Consider the following 26959-nt stretch of genomic DNA (forward strand, 5'->3'; position numbering starts at 1 on the left):
ATCATTCTGGCGTATTTAGTGTGAGGGTGAGAGTTAGAACAACGTCAAGTCCAAGTCCTTTAGGAAGACAAGACAGCCCTGTGATCAGTAGCTAGACTGAGTACCGTGCTGCAGAAGGGCAGATGGTATGTGTAGGTTGGAGGTTATAAAGAGGTTATAAAGAGAAGCAGAGCTGAAGATGCTTTGATAGGATGCAGATTATGTCCTGTGAATGGTAATACAGGAACCAGAGCTTCTAACCTTTACCCTTTAACCCAGGGTTAAAGGCCCAAAAGGAGGAGGATCCTGAGTGCCTGGCCTTCATCCCCAAACACGTTATACCTCACTCTGCCAATGATGTATTGGTGTGTGTATGTGTATGTAGTTTGTGTGTGTATAGGTTGTGTGTATGAGTGTCGTACCCGCTCTGCCAGTTGAGGATGTGTTGTGGGCTGCTGGGGGGTATGGGGGTGGCAGCCTGTTCACTGGAGGGAGTCACACTCCTCTGGCTGTGAGGGGACGCTGCTATACAGAGAGACACACAGTTATACACAGTTACACACAGTCATACACACACACACACACACACACACACACACACAAAGGTCGGTGGTCAGGGGCTGCGGAATCCCAGCTATGCCTCAGATAGGGGGCTTAAAGTGGGGGTGTGACCACTGTGACAAACAGGCTCCTTTAGTTCAGGGATCACTTTACACACACTCTCCTTAACAGAGGCCACTCTCCTTCACACACAGGCCTTGTTGGCGCAGTAGGCAGCACGTCAGTCTCATAATCTGAATGTAAATAATAGGAAATGTAACATCTATCCTTAACACTGCCTGAGCAAACCCAGTTTAAACTCCAAACTTAGCTTTGAACATAAACTATGTCTGTGTAACCTAATGTAGCTGGTGTAAAATAACATAAAAACTGTCGGGAGAGGACCTCTGCTACACTATTCAACCAATCCAGAAAAGGCTGTGGAGGAGTTATGAGGCCATATCACATTGTTAATGTCCAAAAGCAGAAGTCGTGTCACAAGTGGAAGCTGTGTTGTTGCGACCCCGCTGAGGGTGATGAGTGTGTGGTGTGTTGTCACCCACCTGGCGATCCCTTGGCGAGCGTCCCCACCCTGTTGCCTCGTCCGTGTCCAAGAGTGCCTTGCAACGAGCCGCTGTCTGACGCATTGGAGCCACAGTGACTCCTCTCCTTTAGACTGCCCGATGAGCGCTGGTACCAACACCTCAGCTCGTCCGACACCACTGCCCTCCCCCCTCCTCCCCCCTCTCGCCCCAGTGAGGGAGTCCGTACAATCTGGGAGCGGGACGGGGTGAGTCTGCCACTCCCCTCTCCCCCCTCCTCACCCCCCCAGGTCTCCTTGTAGAGACCCCCGGCTGTGTAGGAGCTGGAGGTTTTGAACTGGGCCTTGACGCTGTAGTGGCCCTCCTGGTCACTCTCCAGGCTGCGCACCACCACCGGGTTGGGGCTTCCCTCTACGTACAGGGGGTACTCTTTAATCCGGTACTGGGACGAGGGCTGGCTCTGGCTGTGGAGGTACACCCCGTGCTGCCCTGACCCAGTCCCTGCTCCCCCTGTACCACTGCCCCCTGAACCGTTCTTGGCTGCCAGGTTGGGCATGGAGCCAGAGTTAGAGGAACCAAGGTGACCTGCAGACCTGGATAGAGAGAGGATATACACATTAAACATAGAACATGTCACAGAGATCCTCCAAGGATTGCTGAACAAGTCCAAAGTAAATCCCTGGACACACCCAGCTCTGCTGTACTAACCTGTGCCTCTGCCTCTGCCTCTGCCTGGCTTTGGAGGGGGAGTCCTCTCCCAGGGTGGAGTAGTTAGGGTTGGAGCCTGGCGCTCCCCCAGGGTAGTAGTGTTCTGAGCTGCTCTGGGAGGTACAGGACGAACAGTCATCCAGCGGGTCCGAACCGTTCGAGCTGCGTGTCCCTGGGGCCAAGAAGAAGTCTGGGCTGCCCAGGGCTCCCAGGGTGTCTGTGTGAGTGTGTGTATCGGGGTCGGAGGCCAGCAGCTTGCCCTGAGATTCCAGGCTGGAGCTGCGGTTCCTAAAGTGCTGAACCAGACTGTGCAGACGGGTGGGACTGATGTCCACAGACCTGGTGAAAGGAGGGAGAGATGGAGGGAGGGAGATAGAGAGAGAGATTTTCCAGTACAGTTGTGGCTTTGACCTAGTGAGGTGACCGTAGTGTGGCGGTTGTCTGAAGGTTATTCCAAAGTTATCTGGCGGTTACCTGGTGGAGTGTACATATTGAGGGGTCCTGGTCCTAAGGTCAGGGGTAGAGGGCATGCTGGATTGGGCGCTCCAGTGAGGAAGGCTCCTGATGGGGCTACTCTGCAGAGAGTTACTGCCTCCTGCCTCCCCACAAGTACCAGAGCTGGGGAACCGCCTGTGACTGGCAGGGAGAGAGAGAGCACTTAGAAAACCTTAACATTACTATTGCTATTTTCTAATCATTCTACTATCGTTAAACCAACTATCACATGCCCCATGACCCCAGTATAGATCTATCGTCATGGCAACAGAGTTGACCTCTCACCTGGAGTGTGAGGAGCGTTTTTTTACCCTCTCGTAGGGTTCGTCCAGCGAGGACTCACTCCACATCTTGGGTTTGATGGGGGACTTGTCGTATTCGGAGCGAGAGTAGTGCAGGTGCCGAAGGCCTTCTAGGGACTGGGGAGGAGGGGGCCGGCTGTGGGAAGGAGGCCGGGGAGGGAGGCCCTTTTGTGGAGATGCTGTCGGAGAGAAGGTGGGGGTCCCTGTCACCTGGGGGTCATCTGAAGAGAGACAGAGAAAGAGGAATGGAGGGATTGGTTAGATTGAACACTGATTAGACCCCATTAGAAGGTTGATGATGACACCTTTAGATTTATTCCACTGTGAGGTTCACACAGAGAGAGAGAGGTAAACATCCCATCGTCCGACAGAGAGAGAGAGAGAGAGAGAGACAGACAGAGAGAGAGAGAGAGAGACAGACAGAGAGAGAGAGGGAGAGAGACAGAGAGAGAGAGAGGTAAACATACCGTCGTCTAGGACCAGAGCGTCAGACAGAGAGCTGTCCTCTGAGCCGATGTTGGCCTCTGTGGTAGAGAACAGAGGAAAACACTCTTACTATGGCATTGGTTGGGGTTAGGTAGGTGTGTTTAAATGAATGTTTATGAGCACTTCTTGCCGTGTGTGTGTGTCTGTGTGAGTGTGTTTGAGTGTGTGTGTATGTATGGTGTATGTGAATTTTTGATGTTGTGTATGTGTGCCTGGTCTCACCCTGTTTGTTACGCGCTGTGGTTCGTATAAGCGATTCTCTCAGCATGTGTGTAGTCTCACCCTCTATGATAAGCGAAGCGCGTTGCGTGGGTTTCTTCCCAGAGCGGACACGGTGTTCGTTGATGGCGTTCTCTATCTCCTGGAGTTTCCTCAGTGCGTTCAGGTACGACGTCTTCCTCTGTTTCCTCAGCTTCTTACTGCTCACGTGCGGATCGCCGGCCAACCGCCTCGCAGCCTCCGTGATCTGTGATTGGATGGCAAACTCCCTCTCTAGACGCTCTAGCTCTTCCTCCTGGTGAGAGGGAGAGAGGAGAGAGATGCAAGGGTTACGAATTGTGACACACGTGTACACACAAACACATAACTGTGTGCACAAAGAGAAACAAACACACACAAGCTATGACACACTCAGACATGAGTAACTCCCGTCCACGCCCACCAGTAGTAACCTAAAGCATGTTCCTAGGCCTGGAAAAACACAATGAGGAAATCATCTATCTTCCTTCCTCCCCCTTTCTTTCCTAGTCCTGTCTTGTCTCCCTTGAGAACCCCTCAAACACCCCCAGTTCACTTCAGCTCAGAACCCCCACTTACTTCCCCTAACCCTCACCTCAGCTCAGAACCCCCCCCCTACTCCCCCCTAACCCTCACCTCAGCTCAGAACCCACCTTACCCCCAGCCCAGAACCCCCCCCCCACTCCCCCCTACCCCTCACCTCAGCTCAGAACCCCCCCCTACCCCCCTAACCCTCAGCTCAGAACCTCCCCCCTAATCCTCACCTCAGCTCAGAACCCCCCCTTACTCCCCCTACCCCTCACCTCAGCTCAGAACCCCCCCCTACTTCCCCTAACCCTCACCTCAGCTCAGAACCCCCCCCCCTACTCCTCACCTCAGCTCAGAACCCCCCTTACCCCCAGCCCAGAACCCCCCCCCCCACTCCCCCCTACCCCTCACCTCAGCTCAGAACCCCCCCTACCCCCCTAACCCTCAGCTCAGAACCCCCCCCCCCTACTCCCCCCTAACCCTCAGCTCAGAACCCCCCCTAACCCTCAGCTCAGAACCCCCCCCCCCACTCCCCCCTACCCCTCACCTCAGCTCAGAACCCCCCCTACCCCCCTAACCCTCAGCTCAGAACCTCCCCCCTAATCCTCACCTCAGCTCAGAACCCCCCCCCCCCCCCACTTAACCCTCACCTCACCTCAGAAAAACAGAACAGTAGGCCTGTTTCACACATGCACGCAGGCACTCGCGCACACACTTCCCTTAGGAGAGAGAGTAGTGATGTATTGGGTTAGGTCAACATCTCCCAAGACTACCTAGTGAGAGGAATCCCTCTCACTAACAATCTCTACATCCCAGAATGACCTCTGTGTGTGTGTGTGTGTGCGCGTGTGTGTGTGTGTGTTCTGAGGTAACAGGGATTGACTAGTGTACAATCTGAGACATCTTTCTGCTTGCCTGGCGGTTTCCTAATACTTTACCACTGGATCAGTTTCAATGCATACAATCCAAGACACACACACACACACACACATGCATGCGTGCACACAAACACATGTACGCTCGCTTGCACACACTTTCTTTCTCTCCCACTATAACCGCTTCCTGTGGTAAGGAACAGACAGGCTATTTTTAGTCAACCCTGTAGCAGTGGAAAATATATTACGGCACAAATAGAAGAACAGGGAGAAAGAGGGATTGAGGATGACTTCAAACCAGATCTAAGACGTTCCAGACTGCTGGTTTAGTCACTGCCCCAGTCAACCAATCATCTAGGATCAGTTCTCCATCCCCAAGTCTTAACCATATCTATTACATCACTCCAGGTTCATGAGGAAGTGTATCTATACTGGGAGACAAATACAACTCCTCCCATTTACTTGAACTGAATGGAACCACTGGAAACAGTTGGCTCTCATGTGGATTTACAGAAGTACCAGTTTGAGTGTATTCTCTGACCTCTCTTTTCGGCTTGATCTTGTGTTCGTCCAGTTTGAAGGCGGGGCCAATCTTCCTCCTGACTGTCGGAGGCTCCTCCCCTGGATCTAACGGATACTCCTCAGGAAGCTTCCCTGTCAACTCCTAGAGAGAGAGGGACAGAAATACATTATATTGATCATTAATCATTGATGTGTGTGTGTGTCTGTGTGTGTATGTGTGTGTATGTGTAGTGTATATTTGTGTCTGTGTTTGTGTGTGTGTTCGTGCATGTGTGTTTCTTACCGCCTCTCTGATACAGATGTCCTTGAGTTCCTCTAGTCTCTGTTTGAGTGTCTCTTCCAGAGCCTCCTGCCTGGCCCTCAGTGCTGCCAGCATGTCTTTCTTAGCTGTCTGAGAACTGTCCGACTCCTGGGAACCTTCACACACAGATCAGAGATGCAGTCAGAACACACACACAAATAACAGACGAAGAACTTAGCACTGAACACGGACCAGAGCGTAGAACACTGTCAGAAACAAGCTTACTGTAACATTACTGTGTGGAGCACACATATACATACACCCAAATACAGCACTGACAACACTGGAGCCCAACACAATGGCATTGTCTGACCCAGACCTCCAGAGAGACAGAGAGAAACAAGGAGAGGGTAGATGGGGAGGGGGGCGAAGGCACCTGCCGACAGCTCAGGAAGTTTACCGGGAAGTGAGTGGAACGCTTCGATAAGGAGGTCTAAGACTGTATGTGGTGGGGAGGGTGTGTGCATGTGTATGTGTGTGAGTGGGATGGGGAAGCCGAGGACACAGTCTGTGACGCACAGTCTCCAACCTTGCAGGCACAACATCGTGCCAGCCTCTCCCTCCCCATCAAACGCACGCACGCACACACACACACACACACACACACACACACACACACACACACACACACACACACACACACACACACACACACACACACACACACACACACACACACTGTGACCAAACACCATTGTGGATGACATACTGGAGTAAACACTATTTTACGATAATGATAAACAGCTATACTAATCGTTGTATGAACTATGTTAGAGCAGGGCTGGCCTCCAGGAGGAATGTGAGCCAGTACTGCCACACTAACTGCACTGTAGAGAAATGAATACAGAATGTCTACACTGCTGAAAATTGTAGAGAGAATGTGAAGGAGACGCATAAAGATGACATCACTACTCAGTGACATCATTCTGTTGCCAGGCAGAGATGGTAAGCACAGCGGCGTGTCATCAGATGGAAGACTACAGATGCTACTGTACCTGTAGACTTCTAGTCATTGTGCTAATGCTAGTAAGGATTGGCTTGAGAATCTACTTCCAACTTCCTTCATACTGCATGTAGAGACATTAACATGAGTTTATCTGACTCTGGGGAAGCAGAAAGACGTCAGAAGTGCCAGTATCACGCACTATCCCTTTAACACACACGCACTTGCCTGAGGAGAGAGAGTAGTGATGTATTGAGTTGGGTCAACATCTCCCAAGACTATCTAAGCCTGGAGGAATCAATCCCTCTCACTAACAATCTCTACATCCCACTGCCAGAATAACCTCTCTGTGTGTGTGTGTGTTCTGAGGTAACAAGGATTGACTAGTGTACAATCTGAGACATCTTTCTGCTTGCCTGGCGGTTTCCTAATACTTTACCACTGGATCAGTTTCAATGCATACAATCCAAGACACACACACACACACACACGCATGCGTGCACACAAACACATGTACGCTCGCTTGGAGACGAGGGTGAGAGCGAGAACAGACTGTGTGAGTAGGAATATGTAAGTGACTGAGATTGTGTGTGTGTTTTTTTTTATTTTTTATTTCACCTTTATTTAACCAGGTAGGCTAGTTGAGAACACCTTTATTTAACCAGGTAGGCTAGTTGAGAACACCTTTATTTAACCAGGTAGGCTAGTTGAGAACACCTTTATTTAACCAGGTAGGCTAGTTGAGAACACCTTTATTTAACCAGGTAGGCTAGTTGAGAACACCTTTATTTAACCAGGTAGGCTAGTTGAGAACACCTTTATTTAACCAGGTAGGCTAGTTGAGAACACCTTTATTTAACCAGGTAGGCTAGTTGAGAACAAGTTCTCATTTGCAACTGCGACCTGGCCAAGATAAAGCATAGCAGTTCGACACATACAACAACACAGAGTTACACATGGAATAAACAAAACATACAGTCAATAATATAGTAGAAAAAAATAAATCAAAAAGTCTATATACAGTAAGTGCAAATGAGGTAAGATAAGGAAATAAATAGGCCATGGTGGCGAAGTAATTATATAGCAATTAAACACTGGAATGGTAGATCGGCAGAATATGAATATGCAGGTAGAGATACTGGGGTGCAAAGGAGCAAAATAAATAAATAAATACCAGTATGGGGATGAGGTAGGTAGATGGGCTGTTTACAGATGGGCTATGTACAGGTGCAGTGATCTGTAAGCTGCTCTGTGATAGACTGCATCCAGTTTGTTGAGTAGAGTGCTGGAGGCTATTTTATAGATGACATCACCGAAGTCGAGGATCGGTAGGATGGTCAGTTTTACGAGGGTATGTTTGGCAGCATGAGTGAAGGGTGCTTTGTTGCGATATAGGAAGACGACTCTAGATTTAATTTTGGATTGGAGATGCTTAATGTGAGTCTGGAAGGAGAGTTTACAGTCTAACCAGACACCCAGGTATTTGTAGTTGTCCATGTATTCTAAGTCAGAGCCGTCCAGAGTAGTGATGCTGGTCGGGCGAGCAGGTGCGGGCAATAATCGATTGAATAGCATGCATTATGTTCTACTTGCGTTTAAGAGCATTTGGAGGCCATGGAAGGAGAGTTGTATGGCGTTGAAGCTCGTCTGGAGGTTAGTTAACACAGTGTCCAAGGATGGGCCAGAAGTATACAGAATGGTGTCGTCTGCGTAGAGGTGTATCAGAGAATCACCAGCAGCAAGAGCAACATCATTGATGTATACAGAAAAGAGAGTCGGCCCGAGAATTGAACCCTGTGGCACACCCATAGAGGCTGTCAGAGGTCCGGACAACAGGCCCTCGATTTGACACACTGAAGAGAAGTAGTTGGTAAACCAGGCGAGGCAATCATTTGAGAAACCAAGGATGTCGAGTCTGCCAATCAGAATGTTGTGATTGACAGAGTCGAAAGCCTTGGCCAGGTCGATGAATACGGCTGCACAGTAAAGTCTCTTATCGATGGCGGTTATGATTTTGTTTAGAACCTTGAGCGTGGCTGAGGTGCACCCATAACAAGCTCGGAAAAGATTGCATAGCGGAGAAGGTATGGTGGGATTCGAAATGGTCAGTAATCTGTTTGTTAACTTGGCTTTCGAAGACCTTAGAAAGACACGGTAGGATAGTTATAGGTCTGTAGCAGTTTGGGTATAGAGTGTCACCCCCTTTGAAGAGGGGGATGACCGCGGCAGCTTTCCAATCATTGGGGATCTCAGACGATACGAAAGAGAGGTTGAACAGGCTAGTAATAGGGGTTGCAACAATTTCGGCAGATCATTTTAGAAAGAGAGGGTCGGGCTGATTTGTAGGGGTCCAGATTTTGCAGCTCTTTCAGAACATCAGCTATCTGGGTTTGGGTAAAGGAGAAATGGTGGGGGCTTTGGTGGGTTGCTGTGGAGGGTGCCGGGCAGTTGACCGGGGTAGGGGTAGCCATGTGGAAAGCATGGCCAGCCGTAGAGAAATGCTTATTGAAATTCTCAATTATAGTGGATTTATCGGTGGTGACAGTGTTTCCTAGCCTCAGAGCAGTGGGCAGCTGGGAGGAGGTGCTCTTATTCTCCATGGACTTTACAGTGTCCCAGAACTTTTTTGAGTTAGTACTACAGGATGCTAATTTCTGTTTGAAAAAGCTAGCCTTAGCTTTTCTAACTGCCCGTGTATATTTGTTCCTAACTTCCCTGAAAAGTTGCATATCCCGGGGGCTATTCGATGCTAATGCAGAACGCCACAGGATGTTTTTGTGCTGGTCAAGGGCAGACAGGTCCGGAGTGAACCAAGGACTATATCTATTCCTAGTTCTACATTTTTTGAGAGGGGCATGCTTATTTAAGATGGTGAGGAAGGCACTTAAAAAAAATTGCCAGGCATCATCTACTGACGGGATGAGGTCAATGTCATTCCAGGATGCCCCGGCCAGGTCGATTAGAAAGGCCTGCTCGCAGAAGTGTTTTAGGGAGCCTTTGACAGTGATGAGGGGTGGTCGTTTGGTCGCAGACCCATTACGGATGCAGGCAATGAGGCAGTGATCGCTGAGATCTTGATTGAAAACAGCAGAGGTGTATTTGAGCGGTGAGTTAGTTAGGATGACATCTATGAGGGTGCCCGTGTTTACTGATTTGGGGTTGTACCTGGTAGGTTCATTGATAATTTGTGTGAGATTGAGGGCATCAAGCTTAGGTTGTAGGATGGCCGGTGGTGTTAAGCATGTCCCAGTCTAAGTCACCTAGTGTGTGTGTGTGTGTGTGTGTAAGAGCGGGGATAAAAACACTGAATGGAGAGGGTGAGAGGACAAGACAGAGAGAAGAGTTATATAGAGATACTGTAGCTGAGAAACAGCAAGACACAAAGTGAGGAAGAGAGAGAGAGGCAGATCCAGAGAAACATGGGACAGGAGAAATAGCACACATCCACACACATGCACGTGCAAACACACACACATACACACACAAATGTACTCAAAATGTAATATGATATTCTCAAAGTATAATATTATGAATTTAGTTAGGAATATCGTTGGATCAAAGAAAGGCTTGCTGTGTGGCTTAATTTCCTGTTACAAAAGGAATACGTTACATTGTGACAACCAACCCCATTCTATGTGACTTCCAACGCCGCAATGGGGCTGGTTGTCACAAGTAGAAAGAGTGTGTTTGATGGCTAATAACTCCATGTTCGATATGAGGATAAAAAGCATCCCCATTTCAACACAAGACCTTGGTCTTTCTCCTGATATTGAAAAGAGTCCTGTAAGATATACTGGTGCTGAGAAATACACACACACAGTAAAAAGTGTGACAACTAACCCTGGTCTCCCTTAATTGATTTCATAAGGTGTCAGCTGTGTGTGGAAATAGCTGACCTTTGCACACACATGCACACACACAGTTGGCAGTATGTGTGTACCGCTCTTTTCTCTCTCACTCTAAACTACTAGCACTTTCACTAAACATTAGTTGACCTTGCCTGTGCCTTTCACACTTTCACAATGTTGGTGGAAACGGCCTTTGGGAAAACATCAAGGGTTTCTGTCCTGAAGTTTAAAGGTAGATTCACAGCCCTGTCCTCTCTAACTCGGTTCCCACAGACCCCTGCCCTGGCCTAGATAGGGGATGGGGGGGGGGGAGGGGTTACCACTGTCTCCTCTCACAGATCTCTTTCTAACCACATGACCTCCCTCTACACAGAGAGTCATTGTCCAAGAGACCAGGACAAAGCTGCCCCCCCTCCACTACATCCCTCTCTTATCCTCTCTTCCGTCTATCCCCCTCTCCTCTACCACACTACATATAGAGGCCAGGGCCTCAACATTATGGGTTGGAGTGTAGGGTAAGGGTACTGCAGGCCACAGACAGAGACTTACCTGAGGAGAGCAGACTGCCAGAGCTGCCGCTGATGATCTTGCCCTTGCTGCCCATGTTGGCCAGTTTAGATGTCTTCAGAGTGCCAGTCTCTGTCAGGTCGATGGCTATCTCACTGAGGCTACGAGCCGCATGGATCTTAGACTGGACACGCACACACAGGTGGAGATATTATATCTTTACAAAATCCTGTATTTCTGCTTGCTTCTACTGATATGGTGATGCTATACCACACTCTACAACTACACACACTCTAGTCTCCAACACTCATCCTAGAATCCCATACTCATTCTACAACCTCCCCAGTGATTCTGTGTTACCTTGCTCTGCTTGCGGTCCAGGTAGAACTGGTGTTGGCTGATGGCCATGGCCCAGATAGACTTAATGAGAGCAGGGCAGGCGTACCAGGTGTGGACAGCTATACCACTGTGGCCAAACGTCCTTCTGGTCACCGACGCCCTACAGTAGAGACGGACACAAGGCCTCCTTATACACACTGAATACACACAGTAAATTAAAGAACATGCACACGCGCACGTACACACACACCCCAACGGCCTATAGCAGGGCCAGACGCAAGGGATAACACACTTATTCTAGAAAAGAGAGAGGCTATGTCTACTAGTGATGTTCAGCAGTACCACACACGTTGACTCCCATGACATGATTTACTCTACAGTGTTTATACAGAAAGTTAGCTGTATCTCATGCTAACTACTGCCTCCAATAAAACAGCTCTCTCTTCTCTCTGCCCGTCTCTCATCTCTCTCTCTCTGCCCGTCTCTCTCCTTTTCTCTCATCTCTCTCTCTCTGTCTCTCTCCTCGTCTCTCTCTCGTTCGTTTCTCTCTCTCGCTCTCTCTCTCACACACACACACACACACACACACACACACACACACACACACACACACACACACACACACACACACACACACACACACACACACAAACACACAAACACACACACACACACACACACTCAGAGATGTGATATAGATTTACCTCCTGGGGTCATGAACTTCCACTGAGAACTTCTTCTCTCTGAAGTAGAGGTTCTCCAGCTGACGCCATTGGAACACCTGAGGACGCACACACACACGCACACACACACGCACGCACAAACACACACACACTTTTGAACTGAAAGAGGCTCACAGACTTCAAACTGAGAATCAAACAGACACAGAAGCTTGAGAAGGCAGAAACACACTCCCGGCTGGATATGACTTTCCTGTACATCCACTGAGAGTTAGGATTGGTTTTGCAACACCCCAAAAACAGAAAGAATAGGAGAGGAGTGAGGAGGAGGAGTGAAGAGAGGAGAGAGGGAGGAGAGGAAAGAGGGAGGACATGAGGTAAGGGTCTCTGATCAGATCCAGACCCAGCGGGCTCGTCCAGAACTCTTCCCCCAGCTGAATGACCTCACCCCCTTGAGAGAGGGAGGGGGAGGGCTTTTCTTCCCTTCTTTCCCATCCTCTTTATGAACCAGCAGCTCCTCTTTAAATAAAACCAAGCCCTGCTGGGTGAGAAAGTCTCCTCCATGTGTGTGTGTGTGTGTGTGTGTGTTAAATCCTCCCCAGGTGCAGGGGAACAGAAAGTTCTGAGTCGGAGGGTGTTTACCAGCTGTAGGCAAGTGAGCAAGTGTGTGTGTGTGTGGGAGAGTGTGAGAGTGTGTGTGAAGTAAAGTTTCCTCCTCTCCTATAGCCAGGCTAAGACCCTCCCCTCCCTCCACCCTGACCCCTCCTCTCTCCCTCGAGGAGTACGCTTCCTGCTCTGGGCTCTGTGGCTGGGAGAAAGGGAGGGAGGGTGAGTGGGGAGAGGATTACTGTGGCCCCACCAAACGTAGCACGTTTGCTTTGTTTAGTCAGCCATCCAGCCCAACTCTTCAGACACACAAACATATAAACTGCCTGACGAGGTCTGTCTCTCGTTACACAGAGAGCAGAGACACAGCAGTTACTGTTACACTGGAGACACTACAGCACTAGCAGCTGGGAAACACACACACACATAGAGACACACAAGCAGCACACACCAACAATTGTGGTGGTAGAGATGCAAAGGCAGTAGGACGGTTTTAGAAACGCTTAACATACGAACTCTGTACAGAACAACAGGAGAAAACAAAGTTAACTGGCAGGGTGAGGGAGGACAGGGAGAGAGGAGGACAGAGGGAGGAAGAAGAAGACGAGGGGGCACAGCCTGGGAATCATAACAGCCTGGGAAAAGAATGGAGAGAGAGGGATAAGAGGAACAGAGGAGAGGAGGGGGATCTGATGGAGAAAAAAACAAATGTATAAACACAGCGTTGGGACTAAGAGTGTGTGTGAGCGTGTGTGTGCGTATACGTGTGAGATAATATGTGCAGTTATGCTCGGTGAACTGTACACTCAATGGAGTTGGAACACTTAATGGAGTATGGTGCTAAGAATAGGAGAGAGAGGGTGTACGTGTGTGATTACAGATAGGAAGAGTGTGTGCAACAGCTTTCCAGCAAGAGAGTGCTTGACACACACATGCTCCCTCGTAACTAGGTTGGAGGGTGGCCCCATCTTATCAACTCAACACTGGCAACACTGGCACTAGTGTCACATCAGACAACACTGGCACTAGTGTCACATCAGACAACACTGGCACTAGTGTCACATCAGACAACACTGGCACTAGTGTCACATCAGACAACACTGGCACTAGTGTCACATCAGACAACACTGGCACTAGTGTCACATCAGACAACACTGGCACTAGTGTCACATCAACACTGGCACTAGTGTCACATCAGCAATACTGGCACTAGTGTCACATACATCCCAGTAGCTGTTATGGTATTCAACTAGTGTGATCAGGTTTGTTAGTGCAGGGAATAGACTGAAGCCTACACACCATGTGTGCTGCCACAAACCATCGCTTGAATCTCCCCTCATATCAGGCTTTAGTAATCAGTCAATGAACCATAGAACGTTACTGGCAGACCACAGTCACACTTTTCCAGGAAGGCTATTTCAACATGTACCTACATGTACAGCACATCATAATGAGGAATTAAACCAGTTTCAATGAGAAAGGAGTTATGGGTTGTTATTATGATAACTAACAAATGAAAGGAGTTATGGGTTGTTATTATGATAACTAACAAATGAAAGGAGTTATGGGTTGTTATTATGATAACTAACAAATGAAAGGAGTTATGGGTTGTTATTATGATAACTAACAAATGAAAGGAGTTATGGGTTGTTATTATGATAACTAACAAATGAAAGGAGTTATGGGTTGTTATTATGATAACTAACAAATGAAAGGAGTTATGGGTTGTTATTATGATAACTAACAAATGAAAGGAGTTATGGGTTGTTATTATGATAACTAACAAATGAAAGGAGTTATGGGTTGTTATTATGATAACTAACAAATGAAAGGAGTTATGGGTTGTTATTATGATAACTAACAAATGAAAGGAGTTATGGGTTGTTATTATGATAACTAACAAATGAAAGGAGTTATGGGTTGTTATTATGATAACTAACAAATGAAAGGAGTTATGGGTTGTTATTATGATAACTAACAAATGAAAGGAGTTATGGGTTGTTATTATGATAACTAACAAATGAAAGGAGTTATGGGTTGTTATTATGATAACTAACAAATGAAAGGAGTTATATAAGGTGTGTATTTATTAACAGCTTTAGAGAAACTTTGAATAATCTGAACAACAATATCAGATACAGACACGGTGACACTTTCCACACAGCACTGAGAATGGCAAAGGGTGTCCACTGTTAGGCCAGTGTGTGTGTGTGTGCGCGCGCGTGCGTGTGTGTGTGCGTGCGTGTGTGTGTACAAAGAAAAGGTCAGAACTGAGAAAGCTTGAAGTATCTAGGGGATACCCATGGGATTGTATGAAGAATAGAATGGTCTATAATGACTCAGTAATACTGGAGAGAAGCATTACATCCCCGTCCCTCTCCCTGATTCCCTTCCCTGTCCCCCTCCCTCAGAAAGGTGGGGGCTTTACATGTTTCCAGGTTGTTCTTTTGTCACTATGGAGACCTGCCCATGGCTTCCTGTTGTTTTTCAGCACTGACCTGGTAACACACTAGCTAGCAGAGACATAGGCTTAATCTCTATCAAGAAAATGTAAATCAGCATCTGCCTCAGTCACTCACAAACCATAAAGTGTCTCACAACTCACTAACAAGGCATTTTTACTGGTTGTGGTTTAGCTGTAACTGTGTGTGTGTGTGTGTGTGTGTGTGTGTGTGTGTGTGTGTGTGTGTGTGTGTGTGTGTGTGTGTGTGTGTGTGTGTGTGTGTGTGTGTGAAAGGGGAAGTGGGGTTAGGGGTAAAGTATTTAAACTACCCCAAATAAACAGTCAGAAAGCCTTACAGTGGTGGTCTAGTCATGACAGGATGTACACTGGTAAAACTCTACTGATAAAAATGCAGCTGCCACACACACAGACAACATATTCCTAAGGTAAAACTCAAAACAAAAACAGTCTAAACTAAACATTGAAAACCTTGTTTGACATAATGATAGTATAACCTAATGCCCAAGCTTAATACACAGCTTTTGACTGGGTCTCAACCTTCATTGAAACCAACGCTGGAGTTATGAAAGACAGTTAGGGGGTCAAAGACCGTTATGAAAGACAGTTAGGGGGTCAAAGACAGTTATGAAAAGAAAGTTATGAAAGACAGTTAGGTGGTCAAAGACAGTTATGAAAGACAGTTAGGTGGTCAAAGACGGTTATGAAAGACAGTTATTAAAGACGGTTATTAAAGACAGTTATTAAAGACAGTTATTAAAGACGGTTATGAAAGACAGTTATTAAATACGGTTATTAAAGACAGTTATTAAAGACAGTTATTAAAGACGGTTATTAAAGACAGTTATTAAAGATGGTTATGATTGACAGTTATTAAAGACGGTTATGAAAGACAGTTATTAAAGACATTAATAGTCATCTTTAAAGTGCCCTCCCCTCTCTCTGTGTTTTCAGGGTGCTGCATGTGCTTCTCCACCTGCATTGCTTGCTGTTTGGGGTTTTAGGCTGGGTTTCTGTACAGCACTTTGAGATATCAGCTGATGTACGAAGGGCTATATAAATAAATTTGATTTGATTTGATTTGATGTGTAGATAACATTAGTATGCTGATGAAAAGCCAGAACACGAAAACCTGAACCTCCCTTCATTCCTCCTCCCCTCCAAACCCTTGGAACACATTCACTCTATTGTAGTACAGACCACTTTCAACCTGGCATGACCCACTGCCTTTCAATGTGTGTGTGTGTGTGTGTTTAAGTCTACAAATGGGGAGATATGGGGAGAAAACATCCTTCCAATAATGATGGATCCAAGAGAGCCATTGTTCCTAAAGAGCACCTTTCTACCTGATACTAACATTGGAAGCTATCTCAAACCACCAAATAATTCTGTGACCTAGAATAGGAGACTAGGCCAGCATTCCCATTCTGTCCCTGTGGTGATGTAACCTAGGAAACCTCAGGCTCTGGGACTAATATGGGATAGAGCAGGAATGTGGGGAGAACAGTGGGGAGACATTTAGACTGGAATGTGCAAACACACACACACACACACACACACACACACACACACACACACACACACACACACACACACACACACACACACACACAAGAACAGGACTGAGGGGTCAGAGTTCACATGTGGGAGTGTGTGAGTGTCGGTTCATCCAGCCAGGAGGAATGATACTAGTCTTTTCCAGGGTCAAAGGTGAGAGGCTTTAACAGACTACAGGGAAACTGATGGGAGGACAGTGTTACATCTTTCTAAAAGTCAGCCATAATGGAGTGAGAGGGGGAGAAGGAGAATGAAAGTCGTACCTTCCTGGGCTTGACCTTGTCCTGGTAGTCATACTGGAAGATTCCTTTATAACTCAGGCCCAGCCACCACGGGATGCCCTGTTTATCCTGCCACAGAGATAGGATACACACATCAGAGCGTGTGTGTGTGTGTGTGTATTTCATAGTCCCCCAAAGCCTCCTTCCCCCCCTCAGTCCCCAACCCCAAGACAGAGACTGTAAGTGATTTAGGTTGTACCTTAACAGTGTAGTAATGTACTCCATACGTAGGCAGAGACTCAACGATGCTCATATAACTGAGACAGACAGAGACATCAGTCAGAGAGTTCACAGTGTTCAACTTCACATCAACTACGGAACAGAGAGCGTCATAAAAACGCACACACTCACACACATACGGATACACACGCAGTAGACACCCAGCATGTGTGAGAGATGAACACACACAGCTCAAGAGGGAGAGAACATGAGACACATAAGAAACACACACACCCTTCCCCTCTCCAGTCTTACTTGACTATGGCCTGCCCTCTGGACTGTCCATTCAGCTTCTTGTAGTGTTCTATCACCCGGTCCTCACTGGAACAGAAAACATACACAACATTTAATCAATCACTCATATCAACCAGGCAGTCGGGCAAACAGGCAGTAGTGTTTGGTGGCCCTGGTCAACTGGGCCAATAAGACAGGCTGGGACTCACCAGTATGCCAGAGATGGGTGTTCCTTCAGGGCCTGAGTCGGCAGAGCTGGAAGCTTCTTCAGATCTGACCTCGTCACGTCGTTACTGTGACACACACAGAAACACACACGTCATTACTGTGAACACATACTGATTTCAAACTGCCAAGAGGTGTTGGAGACGATATAAACCAATCCAAAGGTGTCTCCAATAGTGTGTTGTTTATCTGCTACAATGAGGTATTGACTTCCCAAAGAATAATCTATGAGTTGGGGGCCAGAGTTAGTAACTGACAGGGTGGGGGAAACTAATGCTGCCCTGCTGTGTTTCAGGGGGACTGATGAGACAGTCCACAGCTGGGAACAGCTGCAGATAGAGTGTGTGTGAGAGAGAGAGAGAGAGAGAGAGAGAGAGAGAGAGAGAGAGAGAGAGAGAGAGAGAGGGAGAGAGAGAGGGAGTGTGTGTGTGAGAGAGAGTGAGAGAGAGAGAGAGAGAGAGCGAGAGAGAGAGAGAAAGAGAAAGAGAGAGAGAGAGAGAGAGAGAGAGTGTGAGAGGGAGTGTGTGAGAGAGAGAGAGAAAGAGAGAGAGAGAGTGTGAGAGGGAGTGTGTGAGAGAGAGAGAGAAAGAGAGAGAGAGAGAGAGAGAGAGTGTGTGTGAGAGGGAGTGTGTGTGAGAGAGAGAGAGAGAGAGAGAGAGAGAGAGAGAGAGAGAGAGAGAGAGAGAGAGAGAGAGAGAGAGAGAGAGAGAGAGAGAGAGAGAGAGAGAGATCGTTACAATACTGTATATAGACATAATATGACATTTGAAATGTCTTTATTCTTTTGGAACTTTTGCAAGTGTAATGTTCACTGATCATTTTTATTGTTTATTTCACTTTTGTTTATTATCTACTTCATTTGTTTTGGCAATGTTAACTCATGCCAATAAAGCCCTGGAATTGAAATTGAATTGAGAGAGAACGAGAGGTGGAGCAGAGAGAGGGGAAGAGATAGCGAGACCCCAGACTTCAGACTCTCAGTCTTAAATCCCTCTGTAATCCCCTAAACCTCCCAGCCCCCTGAGACTGAGGGAAAGGCCTGGAAAAAGGAAAGCCAACACTGGAAATATAATAACCAAGACAATACCTGATCTCACACATGAAAAAATACTACAGTTTACTATAGAATACTACAGTACTTACTATATCATTCTGTAGTAAACTATAGTATACTGTAGAATGCTATACGACACGTGTAGTACTTCAGTATTCAGCAGTATACTATTAGTACTATAGCACATACTACATTATACTAAAGTCCGCAAAAACACTACATTGAATACTATGGTATTTAACCATAATACTATAGTATTATTTCATGTGGGCGAGAACAATGGTCCTCAATCCCAACCTTTACCACCTGATCTGGACGCCACAGCCCCAGCAGCCTTCACCAGGAACGGACGGGCAACCAGTAACATAAACGCTTACAATGTTAGTGTAATATATAGCGTAATATGTTACACATTCCAGAGCTGTGGGATGCCATGTTTATTTATGTTCCCTGTGAGGAGGAGGAAATGGGATCAAAGGTGAATGCTGTTTGACTCTCTTATTTACACTGGCCTGGCCACTGGCCTAGTGGTTAGAGCATTGGGCCAGTAACTGAAAGGTTGCTCGATCAAATCCCTGAGCTGACAAGGCAACAATCTGTAGTTCTGTCCCTGAGCAAGGCAATTAACCCACTAAATGCGGAAGATGCGTTTAGTTGTACAACTGACTAGGTATTCCTCCACGCTCACACACTGACAAAGAATCCTTATCCTGTACTGCTCTAAGTTATATGACCATAGCTGTGTTTGAATACCCATACTAACATACTGTATTCTACATACTTAATGAGTATATACTATTAGTTCATTTTAGTATACTGTAAACGAACGGTATCCTTTCAGTTGAGCATGCTAACGCTTCGCCTGTCTACCAGAAGTTGATGCTGTTGCTATGCAACCTCTTGCTAGCGTGTTAGCATAACAAATTACTAGCTAGATATTTTATGATTTTGGGTGTGTTTGTAAATTCAACCTGGAGTGCGCTCTGGGTGTTGGTAAATTCAGAGCGTTGGCAGATTGTCCGTTGGTAAATTCAGAGCGCACACTGCAAGTGTCAATTTGCAAGAGCTGGTAAGGTTGTTTTCATGTTATCCACAGTGTTGGTGACTGTAACTGTGCTGCTGGCAACAATTGAATTATGCATTTTGCCAACGTTTACTGACACAGGCCATATTCAACTGGGTTGAGCGTTCGTAAATCATCAGCTATTCTGCGCTCTGGCACACTCAGACGAGAGAGCTCTGGAATCGGAGTAGATAGTCGGAGAGAATTAACAATGACCCTTAAGAATGCACAACGACTATACCACTTAGTGAAGCTAAGAATGACATATAGTTAATATACTGGCAAGTTCGATGTATTAATAGCCAACTAACATTAGGTAGCTAGTTAAATTACCAGTACATACTGCTGTAATGATATGGTGTGGTTCGTAAAAATAGCGTAGCTAACAAATTTTCAGCCAACATAACATGTCGCGTAAATTATTTGAAAAGTTATTACTTTATTACATTGCACAACATTTTCGTAACATTTGTCATAATTAGTTAAAGGAATGAAATTCTACCATTTTCAATCAGACGTTGTGAAGCCACATTATGGGCCCTAAAAGCACAGAAAGTGTCCACTGCTTGTATACTTCGTATTTTGGAGAATTTAGTACGACACCCAGGAACGTTTGGCCTACAAACTACATCCATACTATGACCAATAAGCATACAAACTACATCCATACTATGACCAATAAGCCTACAAACTACATCCATACTATGACCAATAAGCATACAAACTACATCCATACTATGACCAATAAGCCTACAAACTACATCCATACTATGACCAATAAGCATACAAACTACATCCATACTATGACCAATAAGCCTACAAACTACATCCATACTATGACCAATAAGCCTACAAACTACATCCATACTATGACCAATAAGCCTACAAACTACATCCATACTATGACCAATAAGCCTACAAACTACATCCATACTATGACCAATAAGCCTACAAACTACATCCATACTATGACCAATAAGCCTACAAACTACATCCATACTATGACCAATAAGCCTACAAACTACATCCATACTATGACCAATAAGCATACAAACTACATCCATACTATGACCAATAAGCATACAAACTACATCCATACTATGACCAATAAGCATACAAACTACATCCATACTATGACCAATAAGCCTACAAACTACATCCATACTATGACCAATAAGCATACAAACTTATCCATACTATGACCAATAAGCATACAAACTACATCCATACTATGGCCAATAAGCATACAAACTACATCCATACTATGACCAATAAGCATACAAACTACATCCATACTATGACCAATAAGCATACAAACTACATCCATACTATGACCAATAAGCCTACAAACTACATCCATACTATGACCAATAAGCATACAAACTACATCCATACTATGACCAATAAGCATACAAACTACATCCATACTATGACCAATAAGCAAAGTACATACTCAATTTATGTCACAAATAGTATGGTTAGTGTGGTTAGTATTCGAACACAGCTCATGTGTTCCTTTAACCATGAAGACATCCAATGCATCTTTATTCTAAGGAACATAGTAGCATGATTACCAGCATTGCAAACAACCATTTACACAATAGCGGGTTACACAATGAAGCAGAAAACATACTGCACCACATGGCATTTTGTAAAGGACATCTCAAGCCTGCCTAAATGTAAGCTAGCACCTCTCTACACCATAACACTGCAAATCCATAGAGGATAAGTTGTTTTATGAGGCCGAAGCCTCATCATGTGAGTTGGGAAGCTGAGGTCTTAACTACCCTGGCCATCGTCTCACCCTGTTTCACTGCTCTGTTCTTAATTGGTTAGGAGTCATGCACTGTGGAGCCCTGTCACTCACTCACTCACTCACTCACTCACTCACTCACACACACAAAGAAATATGCTCCAGTGACCTTCTCTAAAGTCAGACTCTTCAGTCTGGATGGAGTGAGTGAATCAGGAGACTGGGGGATGAGAGAAGAGATTGAGAGGGATAGAGCGATGGAGGACAGGCAGACAAAGGCAGGTCCTGTGAGAGGAGAGGGAGGGGCATTTCAGCTCATTTGTTTCACAGCTCTGAGGGGCTCAGAGGGCCCAGGACAGACCCCCTACATGGGTACTATTGTTCTCCTGTCTCTCTCTCACACACACACACACACACACACACACACACACACACACACACACACACACACACACACACACACACACACACACACACACACACACACACACACACACACACCTATCCCACCCTCCACTCTCCCACAAATAAAAATAAACATGTGGGCCACCAGCTCTCTACTCCCCACTGAGACAGGGACAATAGGTCTGAGGCTGCTGGATATGAGTTATTATAGAGTATATTCTACATATACAGCTTACTGTAGTATAAATACATAAAAACTGTTCTTACCTGGTGAAGTCACCTTTAGCCTCCTGGATACAGAAGAGAAATAGAGTGGTTAGATCTATGCAGTATTATGGAGGGGCAAAAAATGGCTTTTGTGGGTTAAGTAGTGTGTGTGTGTGTGTGTGTGTATGTATGTGTGTGTGTGTGTGTGTGTATGTATGTGTGTGTGTGTGTGTGTGTGTGTGTGTGTGTGTGTGTGTGTGTGTGTGTGTGTGCGCACACTCATATGTGTGCAGGCAGGTGAGAGTAGGGTCAAGTCTCCTGCGGTGAAATCAGAGAGAAACGTTATCCTTCCATCTGGAGCAAAACCTCTAAAGACCAAGAGATACCTGACACCTCTGCACCTGCATACACACACACACACACACACACACACACACACACACACACACACACACACACACACACACACACACACACACACACACACACACACACACAATAGAGCGCACACACACAATAGAGCGCACACACAATAGCACATACACACACACACACACCCACACACTCCATAGTCTTTGTGTTAGCTGGATATGTGGTAATGGGCTGACCTAGACTGAGGGGGAACCCTACACTACCTGCCCGATATAATTACTCACTCCCTGGAACTAGGCATGGGAGACCATTTAAAAAATAATCCATGTCTCATTCTTCAAATGTAAGTTCATTTGGCCTCTGACATGTCCTCTGACATGTTCATGTCATGATAAAGACGATGAACCAATGGGGAGAGTCAGAGTAGATCTGGGACCAAGCTAGAGAAACAATCCTTCTAAAATATAGCAGAATTAGAGGAAAGACAGCTCACTATTTCAGCAGATTGGAAAGTAAGTAATGTGGTGTGTGTCAGGAAGCAGATTAAGGACTTTGACTTACCTGTAGGATATAGGAGGCCAGCTCAAAAACCACCTCACTGTCCACCTCAATGAGCTCCTTGGAGAAAGAGAGAGAGAGAAACAGAGAGAGAGAGAGAGAGAGAGAGAGAGTCAGAGACAGAGAGAGAGGGAGAGAGACAGAGAGAGAGAGACAGAGAGAGAGAGACAGAGAGTGAGAGACAGAGAGAGACACCGAGAGAGAAACAGCGAGAGATAGAGAGAGACAGAGAGACAGAGAGACAGAGAGAGAGACAGAGAGAGAGGGAGAGAGACAGAGAGAGACAGAGAGAGAGGGAGAGACAGAGAGCGACAGAGAGAAAAAGAGAGCGAGCAAGAGGACAGCATTAGATAACGGTGGAGACAGAGAGAGAGAGACAGAGAGAGAGAAAGAGAGCGAGCGAGAGGACAGCATTAGATAACGGTTATTCTGTGACTTGCACAGCTAATATACCCAATCCAATGTGTCCATTACAGTCCCTATGTGGGGAGCTGTGAGGGGCACATTTTCATCAGATTAATACTATGACCACGATGTTATGATGTACCTACACTACTACAGTTTTTTTACAATCACTTTGGCACTAATTTCGGAAAAAAAAAAAAATGTACGCTTTTTCCAATTTCTTGGATACAATACACATAAAGCTAAGATCATTTGTTCATTGAACTAAAATCACTTGTTCAAAATGACACAACTTAACATCAAAATGTTACCATTTCAAAATGCAATTCACACATTACATCTGAAATGACTGTCTATTCATTATATTACGATGATCTAACTATCAATTGATACAACTGCTCAAAATGATAAGTAACTGTTGCGTTACTCTTAATGCATAGTTTTATGGAAACTGACAAACAATATTCCATGTTTAGATCATGAAAGTTTCAATTACCGTGGAACATGAACCAATTGGACTTCATTATCTATGGCTGCAATATTTCATCATCATTCTTTATCAGACACTGTTTCAGATTTGACATTACTGTACACTCACCGGCCACTTTATTAGGTACACCTATCTAGTACTGTGTAGGACCCCCTTTTGCCTCCACAACAGCCTGAATTATTCAAGGTGTTGTACATTAAGAGATGCCCTTCTGCATACCACTGTTTTAAACAGCTGTTATTTGAGTGTTTGTGGCCTTTCTGTTAGCTTGAATGAGTCTGGACATTCTCCTCTGACCTCTCTCATTAACAAGGTGTTTTTGCCCACAGAAATGTCGCTCACTGAATGTGTTTTGTTTATCGCACCATTCTCTGTAAACTCTAGAGACTGTAGTGCGTAAAAATCCCAGGAGGGCAGCTGTTTCTGAGATGCTGGAATCACCATGTGTGGCATCAACAATCATACCACGGTCAAAGTTGCTTAGATTACTCATCTTGCCCGTTCTCATGTTAGGTTGAACAACCACTAAAGCTCTCTACTCAATATACTCTATATATTGAGTTGCAGGCAGCCACATGATTCGCTGTTCGAATATAACCGTCCTTGATGATCTAAATCAGGTCTGTAGAGCTGATGGCATGACCTATGTCATTGTGTGGGATAATGTCAGGTTCCACCAAATGGTGCAAGCATGGTTTCAGGCCCATCCACAATTTACCACCCTGTGCTTACCCCCATACTCTCCTTTCCTTAACACGATTGAGGAATTTTTGTCCACATGGAGGTGGGAGGTATATGATAGGCGCCCTCACGAACAAGCCGTCCTTCTCCAGGCCATGAATGACGCATGCAATGACATCACGGCAGACCAGTGTCAGGCATGGATTCGCCATGCCCGAAGATTCTTCCCAAGATGTTTGGCTAATGAAAACATTGATTGTGATGTGGATGAGAACCTATGTCCAAATCCACAACAGGGTTGATGGAAATATGTGTGTGTGTGTGTGTGTGTGTGTGTGTGTGTGTGTGTGTGTGTGTGTGTGTATATGTGTGTGTGTGTATGTGTGTGTGTGTGTTTGTGTCTTTTTACAGTAAGCCAGGTGAGGAACACTGCAGTTGACCTCTGTTTTTTCTTTTGTTGTAGCTAATAATTTTTGCTTTGATTCAAAGAAACCTCTGTTGTGATTTTATTGTATTTCATCAATAAATGTCATATTTTGTTCAATGATTCCACTGTGTCTGTAGTATACTCTCTACTAGTCCTTTTACAGTGATGTGTTTACATGTAGTAGCATAATGAAACATGTGTCACATATTTTGTACTACAATATTTAATGATTGTACGAACAACTACACAGTGAAACTATCGGTATCTTGTGTGTGGGTGATCTAAATGAATGTTCCTATGGTATTTCATGATAAATGAATTATTTGAACCAATGATTCTGCAAGTGCAAGGTTTCTTTAAAGATATGAATGCACAATGCAATGTGTTGAACATTGGACAGCCTGTGTTACAAGTGATGACCGTTTTGAGTTTTGTGTCTAGAGTTGTGAAAAATGACCACAAGGTTCTGAAATGAGTGTCAAAGTGATTGTTAAAAACTGTAATACAACACTGAAATACATATTCATATTGGATAAAAACGTTTCTATCACAATGTCCACAGTACTCTTTTCTCCATTGCTGTTTTCATCGTTTCATCTAAACTTCCCTCACTCCCTTCCTCCCCCTCCCCGATTTCTTGTCCTTTCTTCATTGGGGGTTGTAGCTCTGCTTCAGCTCAGACATTACAGTGATTTCTTGTCCTTTCTTCATTGGGGGTTGTAGCTCTGCTTCAGCTCAGACATTACAGTGATTTCTTGTCCTTTCTTCATTGGGGGTTGTAGCTCTGCTTCAGCTCAGACATTACAGTGATTTCTTGTCCTTTCTTCATTGGGGGTTGTATGCTCTGCTTCAGCTCAGACATTACAGTGATTTCTTGTCCTTTCTTCATTGGGGGTTGTAGCTCTGCTTCAGCTCAGACATTACAGTGATTTCTTGTCCTTTCTTCATTGGGGGTTGTAGCTCTGCTTCAGCTCAGACATTACAGTGATTTCTTGTCCTTTCTTCATTGGGGGTTGTCTGCTCTGCTTCAGCTCAGACATTACAGTGTGAAGGGACTTATGGGAGCAGAATAGAATGAGGAATGCATTGGTGACTTACAGAACAATTTTCTTAACGGTCTCTCTGTCTTTCTCTTTAATTCTCTCTTTGTCTCTCCATCCTGTTTAGTTAGATGAGCAATGCTGGGACAGGCCCTACTAACACACACACACATTGAGGGAAGGAAGTGTGTGTGTGTATGTATGTGTGTGTGTGTGTGTGTGTGTGTGTGTGTGTGTGTGTGTGTGTGTGTGTGTGTGTGTGTGTGTGTGTGTGTGTGTGTGTGTGTGTGTGTGTGTGTGTGTGTGTGTGTGGATGACTAGTGACTGAAGGGGTCAGGTATGTAATGAATGTCCTCTATATGATCCCTGGCGGTTAATTGGTTAAGAGATCAGACAGCAGAGTGAAACACAACACTGAATACATTACCACCCAGCATGGGCTCTCACCATGGGGCTGTGGCCTAGCAGTGTGTGTGTATGTGTGTGTGGTCCAGTGTAGAACACACACTCCATACATGAAGACAGGAGATTGTATTAAAAATGACTCTATATCCACAACACAAATATAATGTCTTAAACGTTTCCACGATTAATCAAATCAAATCAAATGCTATTGGTCACATACACATGCTTAGCAGATGTCATTGCAGGTGTAGCGAAATTCTTGTATCGTGATTAACATTGACATAGTCTGTGTTGTGTTTATTTTTGTGTCCTTGTATCCATGTGTGCCTCGAGTAAAAATAGAGCTATTTTGGTCTATTGGAGTGGAAATGTAGACTTCACAGACAACCCTCACTTCACTTGAGTCTGTTGGACAGGGAGAGTTCTCCAGCCTCCCTTTATAAACACCTAGCCTTAGGTGTGAAGTATTGGTTATGTGTTAGCATACGCTAAGCTGTCAGTGCTGGGTATGTATTAGGAAAAGCTACGTGTGATGCTGGAGTGTTATCAGAAGCTTCGCTATCAGTGGATGCATTTTGTTAGCAGAGGCTGGGTAACACTTTCGGAGCTGGAGATAGCATAAGCTTAGCTAATGCTAAATCTGTTTCTAACAGGATGAATGGAACAGAGAGGAGACAGAGAGTG

The 26959-nt window shown here is 45.5% G+C and overlaps 1 protein-coding gene across 13 annotated transcripts in view; it reads right to left on the reverse strand.

Moving 5' to 3' along the window:
* Positions 1–26959, reverse strand: part of LOC109866952 (FERM domain-containing protein 4A) — a 192940-nt gene that overhangs the window by 11761 nt on the left and 154220 nt on the right. For 5 of the 13 annotated variants that reach the window (XM_031801194.1, XM_031801196.1, XM_031801187.1 and 2 more), the window contains exons 6-23: positions 22831–22887; positions 21958–21980; positions 17400–17483; positions 17212–17277; positions 16937–16994; positions 16720–16806; positions 11857–11933; positions 11174–11315; positions 10856–10997; positions 5498–5631; positions 5234–5356; positions 3275–3566; positions 3034–3090; positions 2550–2787; positions 2244–2405; positions 1770–2108; positions 1083–1654; positions 402–504 (exon numbers count right to left, since the gene is read on the reverse strand). In XM_031801194.1, coding sequence (XP_031657054.1) covers positions 402–504; positions 1083–1654; positions 1770–2108; positions 2244–2405; positions 2550–2787; positions 3034–3090; positions 3275–3566; positions 5234–5356; positions 5498–5631; positions 10856–10997; positions 11174–11315; positions 11857–11933; positions 16720–16806; positions 16937–16994; positions 17212–17277; positions 17400–17483; positions 21958–21980; positions 22831–22887 — 2756 coding nt within the window. The remainder of the gene's footprint in view (positions 1–401; positions 505–1082; positions 1655–1769; positions 2109–2243; positions 2406–2549; positions 2788–3033; positions 3091–3274; positions 3567–5233; positions 5357–5497; positions 5632–10855; positions 10998–11173; positions 11316–11856; positions 11934–16719; positions 16807–16936; positions 16995–17211; positions 17278–17399; positions 17484–21957; positions 21981–22830; positions 22888–26959) is intronic. The other 8 variants (XM_031801198.1, XM_031801190.1, XM_031801188.1 and 5 more) reach the window with 5 other exon arrangements.

This window comes from Oncorhynchus kisutch, linkage group LG22, assembly GCF_002021735.2.
Source record: "Oncorhynchus kisutch isolate 150728-3 linkage group LG22, Okis_V2, whole genome shotgun sequence".
NCBI classification, from domain to species: domain Eukaryota; kingdom Metazoa; phylum Chordata; class Actinopteri; order Salmoniformes; family Salmonidae; genus Oncorhynchus; species Oncorhynchus kisutch.